The 13,110-nt window shown below is 41.0% G+C and overlaps 1 protein-coding gene across 1 annotated transcript; it reads right to left on the bottom strand.

The window, feature by feature from the left end:
* Positions 1–2,704: 2,704 nt before the first annotated feature.
* LOC119745186 (BTB/POZ domain-containing protein 17-like) lies at positions 2,705–9,489 on the bottom strand (the record flags this gene model as incomplete). Its single annotated transcript, XM_038221410.1, has 2 exons — positions 2,705–5,004; positions 9,040–9,489. Coding segments are annotated over 2 exons (1,545 nt in total), but the record flags the coding sequence as incomplete, so codon positions are not given.
* Between the last annotated feature and the right edge of the window lie 3,621 nt (positions 9,490–13,110).

The raw sequence follows: 13,110 nt of genomic DNA, 5'->3' as shown, positions 1-13,110 counted from the left end.
TCAATGAGCACCATTTTCAACAAAATCTTTGATCTTCAGCTAGTTTCCATAAACCACAAGGATAATTAGTTGTCAGCAATTCACAAAATCTGAAAACAGAACTTCAGAAAGAAATTTGGTTCTCAGTGATCCCTTGCAACATCATTTCTTCAAAATCTAAATAATAACACTTGTAATAATACTGAACTTCAACAAATGCTAAGGAAATTATTTCCAAAATTAAACGCAATTAAGTTGTAACCCTTATTAGAAATGGACATTGAACATACTGGGCAAAATCATCAATAAAATAATGAATGGTAAATATATTTACTTTTTTCACTTCTTGGGTTCTGAAAAAAATTATTAATTTTCCTATTTTAATACTACGTATTGCATGATCAGAACTTAAGCTTTATTGAAAAATGTCTTTAACTTAAAAAAACGTATTGAAAAGAATTATGAAAACAACTGATGTAATGAACTGATTAGTAATGAGTGATTCTGAATGACTAGACATGCAATATTTGCAGTAATATCGACCATAGGCCTATTACCTGTGACTTCATGCCCATCACTGGGCTGTCAGTTACTGACCAACCAAAACAACACTGAATGTTTTTCCTCAAGTTTCTCCCAATGAAATTCGTACAAGAATTTTTGACCACTTTCAACACCCCCAAGTTCGAGGGGCACACCACATGCGCATACTGGTTTGAGTGCGTAGATTTTCTTTTTAAATTTTGCACAAACCAGTAGCGTCTTCGCACAAGCATCAGGCGCAGCGGGTGATGCGTTTGAATGTCCCTGCCAGTGGTCTCCGGTAGACGGAAAAGGAGGCCATCTAGAACGATGTGCGTCATACCTTATTGTTAGAATTCCCACTTGCTTTGTTTACGTAACGTTACAAAGCCAACAGTGGGAATTATTTCGAGTAAACTTTGAAGCACGTTGTTCTAGATGGCCTCCTTTCCCATCTAGTGGTACTGGTTTCCCCCATCTCTCCCTTTGTAACCTGTAGAGGGGGTACTTGTGCACCGAGTCCATACTGCACAGAAGTGTCCATGAAACCTATGCATAGACCATTTGCACTGCGGCCATCTTTGAAGCGTGTGCTTCTGTTCAACAGGGATACGCATGAGTAAACCTCTTGCGTATTCATTGTTGTATATCAAAATGTACCTCAAACATGGCTGAATGCAATGGATCTACATGTATATAGCATACATGCACAATGGTCTCTGTCAATGTAGCAATTAACTTATCTTTGTCATTTACTGTTACTTATCTTTGTCATTTACTGTTATGTTTTGTTTATCTATTAAGTACTTTATATGTTTTCATTATGAAGTTATGAAATAAACTAGATTGATTGATGATTGAACATTCTCGGTGGAGGAAATCTAAAATCGCAGCGTTGGGAAAAGCAAAGGGTGGGGAACTCTTCTGCAATGGTAGAGGAAGATGTACGTAAAATGGTTCTGTGCGTGTGCTAGTAGTGGGAGCACCACGCTCAGGTATGCCTAGTGAGACCACTATGAGCTCAGTGCACAAATACCCCCTCTATGGTTTACAAAGGGACAGCTGAGGGAGACCACCGGGACATTTGAATGCGTTGTTGATTATTACGAGCAAATGTTATGGGTGTTTGCAGATTCAGAAGAAAATGGGTCATGCAAGCTGCTGTACTCTTCTGCAGTACGAACTAGTGTGCACAGGCAAAACATCCCTCACGAAGTGCCATCTCTTGTATCATGCTTGGAGTCCAACGGCATTAAAGTTTTCCTGGTCAAAGTCAGTGTAACAGCAAACATGCAATTGTTGTGTTCTAAAATCCATTCTAAAATATGTTAACTTTATCTTCTTTGCACTGATGTTTCTGTTACATAAAAGCATATTCCATAAACTTAAATTAACTTAGATTTTCATTTAAATAATTCATTTACAATACTTCACTGATGATGAGAGACAATCTCACTGGCAAAACAAGAATTGACAATGCAGGTAAACGGTTTTTTTTTGTTTTAAAGTTTAAAACCAATCCATTACCTACTTAGTCATTGTTTTATAAATGTCTGCTTGTAATTAATATAAAATATTTAAAGTAAATGGCACAAATACTGTGTACATATGTACGTGTACAAATTCGACTTGCATTTTATGAATTCTTACAAGTGCTTTAATTTCAAACAATAATTTAAAGGGCTCATGCATTGTCATGCGGCAATTTTTTTATTGCTATTCTTGAAAATGATGTGTCGCATTTAACCTTATTTTGCCATTTTCAAGGGTATTTTTGTGCCTTTTTTGTTTTTATGCTGATGCAAATTTCCATATTCATGAGCAAAAGTGTGAGGTCATTTTAGGCAGAACCTCAATGTTACAGTTATTTCAGCACCACAAGTTGCCAGAATTTTTGATATTTTCTGCTGTTGTAAATTTTCTTTTCTTTGGTGATTTTCGTCAGTACCGTACATGGCAGTAAGCCAATGAGCAAAAATTTCTTACAGATGTTTTCAATGAGCAAATTTTTTAAACAGTGGCTTCCTGAAATTACATCACAGCAACAGTGCCCTCAGTTGTCCGGAAAAGTATGGAAAATTTTGAATGTTTAAAGAAGTGCACTTTTCAATTAAATCGACCAAAAAGGGATGTCAAATAGTTTTCATGCATTCAAGAGGACAATGTTGCACAGAAAATGTTCCTAAGAAAAACTTTTTGCATCTATGGACCCTGAACACTTTAATGTTGGTGTCATTAGGAATTCTAATTTACATAAATATCAAATATATGTTATTATTTTCTTTTGACAAACTTTGTGCTTATTATTGAACTCAAATGTAACAAGTTGCCTGGATTTCGAATTTCCGATTGAAGCATTCCCACTAGACATTCTGATAAGATTGCTGAGTAATTGCACTTTGGCCAAATCAGATTCACAACAGCATTGTTATTAATACAAAATACGCATACAGTGTACATGTACAAGGATACACTTCTATTCACCCAGTAAAAAGTTTCTTTTGAATATTTAGTCTACTGATACGATGCAAACATTTTCTTTATTTAACAGCGGTTAACATGAACTACGCACTGCTTGTCACACAATACAAAAATAGAATACAACCTTTTTGAGCATTACAGCTTCGACCATTACGTTAACCTACATTGAACTGTTTCCTTGTCCTTCATAATTCATGTATTTCCTGAGTGAAAATTCAGGCATGTTTAGGTTTACACACATACATGTACACTGTACACTGGGAGGTGTATACATGTACCAGTAGATGAAGACAACAATTGTATAGTTAGTTTTTCTTTTCCTTTTTTCATATGATATACAGTGTAACAATCCTCATTCAAATGTAGGAAACGTGGCAGGGCAAGACACAGCCATAACATGACACAAAGTCCGTGACGAAGACTCGTTATATGCTTCATGCATATTTTGTCAAATACATATTTTGTAGTCCAACACAACACTGGTGTTTAACACTTGGTCTGGACAGGGCCATTGCGTCCACATGTTTGTTAATATAATGCACGTTCAAATTGTTCACGCGTCTTGCACTGAAGGGTTTTAAATATCGCTTGCACTACCGCCCCGGCAAACTACTGGCAATATTCTTGTTAAGTCTAATTGAAGTTCATGCCACACAGCTCAGCAGTTAGTGCTTCTCACTCATTAACAAGCATGCCAGGTTGTTGGTTCCAATAAACATTTTGGGATGATTGCACGGACATCCAACAATTCAACACAGTGATAGTCTGTTAGACATACAATACTCTGTAAACATACAGACACAGAAGTCCTTAAAGCGCTTTGGTTACGTTGAGATTGTAAACTTTTCTTGTTTTTAACAGGATCAAGGTTTCCTTCATTCACAAGAATCTGTGATACCCTGCAAATTATTCCCTTGACAATGTATGTCACTGCAGTGGTTTGACCATCACCTGCAGTACAACGTTATCATTCACCAAAAAGCGGGAATTCGGTGATGACAGCTCGTCCACCGAAACCTTCTTGTCCAGATCCGAGTCAGCAGTATACCTCGACTTTGTGAAGTTCTTCTTTCCAGAAACAGAAACCAGGACGCCCTCCTTATTCACCATTGAGATCATGTATTCCATGGGCCGCGGCAGATCAAGCACCACGTTGGAGTAGAGCACGACGCGGAAGTCCTCGTTATTTGTGGACGAACCCTTCGGGTATATCTTCAACTCCCAGTCCCAGCTCGTGTGAGGGTAGGAGGAGGAGCGCGTGGAAAACCTGGGCATGACTTCCGAGAGTCTTCCAAAGTGGGAGTATCCCGACAGAACAATGCGTTTGTCCCAGCGGAGGTCGGTGTAATTCCTTAGCAGGAAGTTGGAGGAGGTGAAATCCTTATTGTTGGACCTGGCCTCCAGGTTGATAGCATTGAACTTGTAGGCCTGAAGGAGGTAGGGTACAAACATCTCCGGATTCTGCTCCACCACGCGGTGTTTCTCAAGTTGCTCCAGTTGCTCTGGGGTCATCATGGGAAATCGGATGTACTGGATGAACTGCTGCAGTAACTCCTTCTGTTTGCTCTGCCGCTCAGGATGCTTGGGCGAATCGATCCACTTGACCAGGGCGCGGAACAGGGTCAGCTCATTGCGGATGGTCAGGTCTGAGCTCTTCAGGAACTGGGTCAGCTGTTCAATGTCCAGTGCCAGCCACTCCACGCTCCATTCAGGCAGGGACATGATGTCATCGGCCTTGGGAGACAGGGCTGCAATGCAAGAGGTGACGAGACAGTGGTGGTAGCATTTGGTGGCATACTGGTACCAGACATGAAACACGTCTTTGAGGGGTAGCTTCGGGATGATGCTCCTGGTGGCAAAGTTGATGCAGACTTTTCGTAGATCGCTGACGTTGTACTTGTCGGCAAGCATGAGGATGGGCAAGGTATTCTCCACGGTGAGGACAATGTGACAGCTGTACAGAAACTTGAGAAATGCCTCAAAGACATCGCAGCACTCCGGCTCCTCAACTAGCTCCACTTCCTGCATCAAAATGAGAACACACAAGACATGATTATAAGGAGGTTTCATTTAAACTTTGGTTTACACAAAAGAGCATCCTGCTTTATAAACAACGAGGCTTTGTCTCGCCCACGGGGGGAGGGGGCTTTGCTGTCTTGCCCGTAAAGAGAGGCGGCATTGACCGCTTCACGATCAAGCGCCCGCTTCGCAGTTAAGTGACCACTTGGCGGTCAAGCGACCGCTTTGAGATCAAGCGCCCAGTTCGCAGTCGGGCAACTTGTGAACAACTTGTGAACACACTAACACACGACCTTTCTTCTTTATACCGGTAAAATAGCAGTGATTTACGATGCATTGCAAGGAAAGCAGTTGACACTTCTCTTTTTTTTTCTCTTTGAGTACGTACATATAGTTACATGTTGTTGCCTTAATTACACCAAATTATAATCTCCAATGGGGCCAATTTGAGCTTACCTGTATGTACATAAACGCTTGCCATTTGGACATCCCATTTCCCCCAAAAACTTTGGAACATACCTTTTTGTTTTTCTTGTGGTCAGTTTTGTTTTTTTAATGCCCTTATGTTAAATTCTCATCATTCAATTTGCTTACTTTGTTTGTACATGTGTACAAACTGATACACTGAAATACATTTAAATTCATAATTTGTAAAACTAAGAAAATGTCTTTTTTTGTGCAAATAGTGTAACAATTTTCCTGTCCCCGTTACGTATAAATTGTATCGTTTTAAAGAATGATTCAAAATGGTTTTTAGTTTGTTGGGTAGTTTGCTATTCATAATCACTCCTGGAGGATGACTGCATTACCGTGATTACAGGAGTGCATCCAGGAGTACAAATTCATAGATGATAGATGTAACAGGGACAGGAAAAAGTGGATCCCAAATGTATAGAGTGGTATCAAATTTATAGAATGTCATCATTTACATGTACAAATGTAAAAGAATGAAATTTAAAACTACATACATGTACCGTATACCACAGTAGGATATGTCCCATTATTTTTATATAGTCAGAGGCATTGATTTCACAAACTACCGGTACCAGTATTTCAATTGATTTCATGTCCCTAATGTTCATGAGCATAACCTTATTTTGGTGAAATTCGGCAACTCCAAGTGCCTTTGTTTGCTGAAACTTCAAACGTTTCCTGTAAGTACAGACACAAGGAGATGCAGAGTTTAATGTCAGACTGCCTATAATTGTACATGTGAAGGTCACAGGAGGACGATCATAAGTGTGTAGTCATCACTCTTGGCACAAAGCCAACTTGTGACACAGAAGAATAACATCCTACTCGGCTACCAAGAAGTCTTCCCAATCATCATCTTCGTTACTGTCCTCATCCTTATGGGTGATTTCCCAACCCACAGGGCAGTAAGGTCAAACACAGTGTCACAACATCCCGGGGGGGGGGGGCATAAATGATAAATTGTTGGTCTTATCATCCACACTGGAGACTAGATGTTACCACAAACCGGAATAACAAGACATACCGGGTAATAGTTCATGATATCTGTGGTTGTTGCACAAATTCACCAGCCGATTTCAACCAAAATTCTTATCAAAGAAGACAAGTGATGGATGATGGAGTATTAGGAGTATACATCATACCTTGGCATTAATTGTTTTTGTTATACCATGTATTAGCATAGGGCAAGGGTCCTTGCTCTATGGTATTAGGTTGTAACATTTCATTAGTCCTGAAATGTTTACAATGTATGTGAAGTACCAGTACAGAAAAAGTTCATGTATGACAATCTGATGGACTCTGCTGAGTACATGTACATCACCCCATGTTACCCGGGTACCGGTACATCAACTTTTATCATTCTCAAAGACTTTAAAACATTTTCATCCCCGCTGTTTTGTACATGACACAGCTCAAAAAGACCCAAACAATTTACAGTGAAATAACTGCAATTTGCATTCTGTTTCCCTTTGCCATGTCATGACTACATGTATAATTTTAAGTGCAGTTTTTGCAATCAGATTTTTGTTCAATTTCTAGTGCCAAGTTTTCCTTGAAACTTCAATAATGCTGAGCATAATATACATACCGGTATGTTAACGAAATTGCTTGATGAAGTTTCAAAATGTGATTTTGAAATGTCTCACTGGCAAAATGATTGCGAATGCTGCCGTACATGTATGTACTTTGCATTCAGCAATAACATGGATGAGAAACCTGGCTCCTGGCCAGATCAGTGATGCAGGGGAAAAATTGCATCTTGAGATGTACTGCACTGGCAGCCATCTGGTTTTCAGTTTTATTTAAATGTACCATTAGATGAGCGTGTACAATGACTTGGATGTAAAATATGTGTACATGTGTATCAGAATGTTGTAAGTTATGTACATGTTCCAATTACATGTAACATCTCAAAGAGAAGTGCAATGAACACGTAAATTGTAGGTATTTGCCAACAAAAACATGGGTCACAAACATAAATGCACATGTATGCATCATCACAAGATGTATTTAAATGGATTATTAATCAATACTCTACGATGTTTTATTGGCTATTGATAGCATGTGGGTTAAACGTTACATACAACCTATTATCCCCCTGGTTCCTAGTGTACAACAGGTCCCTGAAAATCAACCAAATTATGATATGATTTCACCTCTGCTATGTCTACAAAAATCATTTTATTGTGAAAAAAAGATTGACTCGACTAAATCATCCGTTTAAAAAGACCACAGGTTCTTTAACATTCCTATGCAAACATACATTCTGTGCCAAGTTGTCCTTGCAGTCAAAATCAATCACGTGACTGTTAACAACCCGTCAGAATTCCCAGCCCACATAAAGCAGGACTGACTGCCTTGGACTGCTTAAGTAACTTGAAATGTTTTGACCCCACGAGAGTGATAAAACAGCTGTGACCACAACTTGCCTGCTTTGTCTGTTGACCAAATGACTAGACATGGTACTTGCTTGACATGTGATCTGACTGCTGGTGACTAGCCTTTGTTAAAAGTATAGCAGGGGAACTTGTACTTGTAGAAGTGAGTTTTGACTGTCTGTGACTGCTTAAATAGCAGGAGGGTTAATGTACACATGTACATTGTATAAGTACACGAAAGTTAATATGTACTGTACAAGCTATAGGATATGGACAAACCTGATGCTCACAGAAATATTTTTTTTAAACATTCCCTCAGAGGGGTGTACCGGTATATTCTTATATGAGCTACATGTAGTGAGAAGCTGGGGACTTCCTGTTATTGGTACATGTACATTCCATCTTGAGCCAATCGGAGAAGATGAATCATATGTACCGGTATGATGCATGCATGTACCAGAAACACTGCAGGAGCTTTGTGGCAGAGTCGCATTTCATTTTGATAAAGATACCTAGAATCATTTGCTTCTTCTGCAGTTTTTTTTAGGCAACAAAATTTCTCAAAATCTATACAGTACGGTGTATATGTACATGTATATTTTAACAACTAATGCTATGTACATGTCAGATTTTAACCAGCCAACCGATCCCGTTAGCTCGGTGGTCGAGTGGTAAGACATCTGCACTAGAAAGCAGGAGGTCGTTGGTTTGAGTCCCACCTGAGTGATTTTTTCCCAACTTTCACTCGGGAGGTAACACACTGAGTATACAGTGTCTATACGTCGGTGAAGGGCAAAACCTAATTTGAATTGAATCAAGGAAAGAGGACACATTGTTGTTTCACATGATCTTTAACTTATTAGAAAATTAGATTTTTTATAATCTACATTTACACCTTGGCTTCCTTTTTTTTGATACGCCCTTTTTACACATGGGCGTTGCGAGGGGGGGGGGGGGGGTAAGGGGGCACTCCCCCCCCCCCCTCCAGAAAAAAAGCAAAAAAAAAAAAAGAAAAGGAAATTAACAAAACAAAAAAAAACAAGGAAAAAGAGGTCCGAAGCCACATAATTTGAGGGGGAGGATAAGGAATTTTGGGGAAAGATTTGCTTTGCCCCCCCCCCCCCGAAAAAAATCATGGCGACGCCCATGCCTTTACAGTACAATGCTGACTGGAATTTTTACTCACCATCTTATTAGGGTCGGTCCACTCTGAGCTGAACATTCTCTCAAAGACCTCACTGGACCGCACCAGGATCAACTTGTGGGCGCTGTAGCATTCGAACCCCACCCTCAGCTTGATGTCGCTCAGCAGCGCGTTGTTGAAGAAGCGGGCCATGTCGCCCAGGGTCTGACGCTCGTTGCCGTAACAGTCCTTACCGCTGGGCGGAAGGCTCTCGTCCGTGTCCTCTTCCTTTGCTGAGACGGTGATAGGGGCTTGGAGTTGGCTTGCGGCTGCCATGTAGAGGGCCTGGATTGGGGGGATGTCATTCGGCGCTGCACCCCCACCTGGAGGACCTGCTTGCATCATTCTGTAGCCCTGGGTACGAGGATCTGCCTGTGGTAGTACATGAGATAAAAGGTCAGGAACAAAGAGATGATGTGAACCGACTCTTTGGAAAAATACCTGAACTTTTTTAGGTTTAAAACACCATCAATAATGCAACAGGGGATGCCAACAATTGTACATGTACCTGGTATAGCAGGGCCCAAATATTATTAAATGGTTGTCCAAGAATATTTTGCTAGAGTGGCAACTGTTACTTTCAGGGATGTAATACATGTAGATATACATTAACAGGGGGATGCCTTTTCCAAAATGTGCGCATTAATTATCCTTGCAGTTGGATCTGATATAAACTTGCAAGTCTCCTATCCAATTTCTTTAACAAGAGCAGCTGAAAAACCTACTATTTAGGTCAAAGATGATGGCTGAAAATATTGTCAAAATATATGCCCTGCAAAAATGATCAGTCAGTCAGTCAGTGAGATGGTTACAATGAAGACTGTAGGGTGGCCTTTTTGGGACCAGCAAAATAGACTGTTGATGGACCATTTCACCTGTAATGTCATGACTGTCAGTTGCTGACAAGCAAATTATCCATCCATAACTAAAGTCAACACTTCCAAGCCAACGCCAATTTCAAGTGACAAACACACAGTGAAGAGTAGAATAGTTGCTTACTCCAACTGAAAGTCAGTGTCAAGTGAAAGTCTGCCATGATCTAATGATAAACCCATTACTTTTTAATCAACGCTTCATTACACGGGGGTAGAAGTCAATTGCCAAGAATCTGACTCTTTTCACCATTAGCCATCAATTAAAGAGTCTTCAGAAATAAGAGACCTTGACAGTATGGTTACTGATTATCACACTGAGTAGTGAATTTTTGTATATACATGTAATTACACAAAAGGAGCCTCCATCGCCTCCTTTTTTTCAGTCACAAAATCTTAAATGCATGATGCATGCACTGCTAATGCAGAACTCCAGATGTTCACCGATGCAGTTACACACGTAGAGTGGTCATCGATTCTCGAATTAAACCAAATTTTGGAGGCTTGAAAACAACCCTCTTTTTATGTCATACTATAATTATTCTCCCAGCAAACATTCTCAGATTTTCTGCAAAAAGAATCCTAGCCTTGAAATTCAGACTTCAAATATTTTGCAGTTTCAAGTCATCGGTGTTTTTCTTGTCGACGTCTGTTTCCAACATGACTACAGTAGCTTCAACGCAAATGATGACGGACTTCGGTTTTTATGCCTCTCCATTGAATGCATCCATGCCATCTGAAACTGAGGCCAGAGATTACGTAACGGAAACCGATGTTATACGCCTCATCTTTCTCATCATAGAAACTGCTCTACTCCTTACGCTGAACCCACTTTGTCTCCTGGCTCTAAGCCATGACGGCTGCCGATCTGGGAGTGGGGATTTTTGGGGCCATCCCAATGACTCTTTCAGTGATTAATGGGACTTGGCCATTGGGGCAAGCATTGTGTGGAATGCAGTCATTTCTGTTTATCTCCTGTGCCCTAGGATCCCTCCTTTCACTGCTCTTGCTATCTGTAGACAGGTACATATCTGTTGTGTACGCGCTCCGTTATTATTCCTTAGTGACGGTGAAGCGAGCCCGAATTGCGGTATGTACTGCATGGGCGGTTGTCTTGGGCATAGTGACAGGACGTGGTCTTCTCACAGATTGGCAAGTCAGATACAGTGACAGTACACTGGGGTGTGATTTTTACCTCAAGGGCGTGAATTTGGAACTCTACCTGCAAGTTATCGGCATGCTCATGGTGCTCAGCTGTATGTTGACACTTGCTGTTGTGTACACCAGACTTTTCCTGATTTCGCGCCAGCATGCACGACGCATTCACGTTGACAACCAGCCTGCTGGACAGGGAAACCGACTCGCGAGGCCTGCTACCAAGACTCTGCACACCATGCTGCTCATTGCATTAAGTGCACTTTTTTTCAATCTTCTGCCCATCATATACTTGTCATTTCAAATTCAGAACAATGCAACGCTGTCGTTCTTTCTGGCTGTGCTACCCATACTGACAAACAGTTGGGTAAACGTTGTCATCTATTACCTCAAGAATGCGGAAATTCGCCGAGCGACAGTCAATCTCCTTGTATCATGCTACAACTTTTGCAAACGGTGCCCACACTTCAATACAAACTAAGGAACTCGAAAGACAGATTTAAACAAGAATCCATCGTTTTCAGCTCAAAAGCAACTTATAAGTCTCAATTTGCTGTAACACCTGTGTGATGGTGAGTCACTTTTGTGACTCACCATCAAACGGTGATGGGGTGATCTGATGAGCCGGTTAAATTGGACAGGTGTGCTCTGGGCTTTAGGTTAGACTTAAACAAGTCTATTTCACAAGTGAGAGAGAGTCAGTCAGTTTGATGAAGACTGTATCATGACCCTCTGGGACCAGCAAAAAGCTTATCAATCTATGGACCATTTCACCTGTTATGTCATAACTGTCAGTTGCTAAGTAAGTTGCCTGTCCATAATGTCCCTCATATTGCACTGCGCTAAGTCAACACTTCCACGCCAATGCCAATTTCGTGTGACAAACACACAGTGAAGAGTAGAATAGTTGCTGCCCCCAAAGGAAAGTCAATATCAAGTGACAGTCTGACATGGCCTGATAAACCCAATGCTACTTTTTAATCAATGCTTCATTACACGGATTTCATTTTGGCTAGAATCTGACTCTTTTCATCTTAACCATCAATCAAAAGTCTACAGAATGCAATAAGAGACTTGGCAGTACGATAACAGAGCCACACCTTTTTTTTTAAGTCCCCAAATCACAGTGTAATGCATCATGCGTGTATACTGTTAATGCAGAACTCCTTTGTAGAGTGGTCGTCGGTTCTCGAATTAAACCAAATGTTCGGGGCTTGAATTGTGCATCAAACCAGCTAAGACTTCTCCACATCGCACATATTTCGTCATCCCTTTTATTGTTCTCTCAGCACACTGTCAGATTCTCAGCCAAAATAAACCCTGCCTTGAAATTCAGACTTCAAATATTTTGCAGTTTCAAGTCATCATCAGCGTTCTGTTTCCAGCATGACTGCAGTAGCTTCAACGCATACGTCAATGGACTTGGGATTTTACAATGCTTCTCCATTCAATGCATCTATTACACCAGAAACTGGAACCAGTGATTACCTTACCGACGTTATACGCCTCATCTTTCTCATCACAGAAACTGCTCTACTCCTGACACTGAACCCACTTTGTCTCCTGGCTCTAAGCCATGTCCACGACACGGTCCAAGACACCACCAAAGTGTTTCTCCGCTCCATGACGGCTGCTGATCTGGGGGCGGGGATTTTCGGGGCCATCCCAATGACACTTTCGGTGATTTATGGAACTTGGCCGTTGGGGCAAGCATTGTGTGGAATGCAGTCATTTCTGTTCACCTCCTGTGCCCTAGGATCCCTCCTTTCACTGCTCTTGCTATCTGTAGACAGGTACATATCTGTTGTGTATGCGCTCCGTTATTTTTCCTTAGTGACAGTGAAGCGAGCCCGAATTGCAGTCGGTGCTGCATGGGCAGTTGCCTTGTGCATAGTGACAGGAAGTGCTCTTCTCACAGATTGGCAAGTCATATACACTGGCCTTACACTGGGGTGTGCTTTTTACGTCAAGGGCGTGAATTCATACCTCTACCTGCAAGTTATCCTCACGTTCATTTTGCTCAGCTGTATGTTGACACTTGCTGTTG

The sequence above is a fragment of the Patiria miniata genome, unplaced genomic scaffold (assembly GCF_015706575.1).
Source record: "Patiria miniata isolate m_02_andy unplaced genomic scaffold, ASM1570657v1 HiC_scaffold_7, whole genome shotgun sequence".
Classification (NCBI taxonomy): Eukaryota; Metazoa; Echinodermata; class Asteroidea; order Valvatida; family Asterinidae; genus Patiria; species Patiria miniata.
The sequence above is the reverse complement of the archived record's forward strand: the minus strand, read 5'-3'. Positions and strand labels throughout refer to the sequence as shown.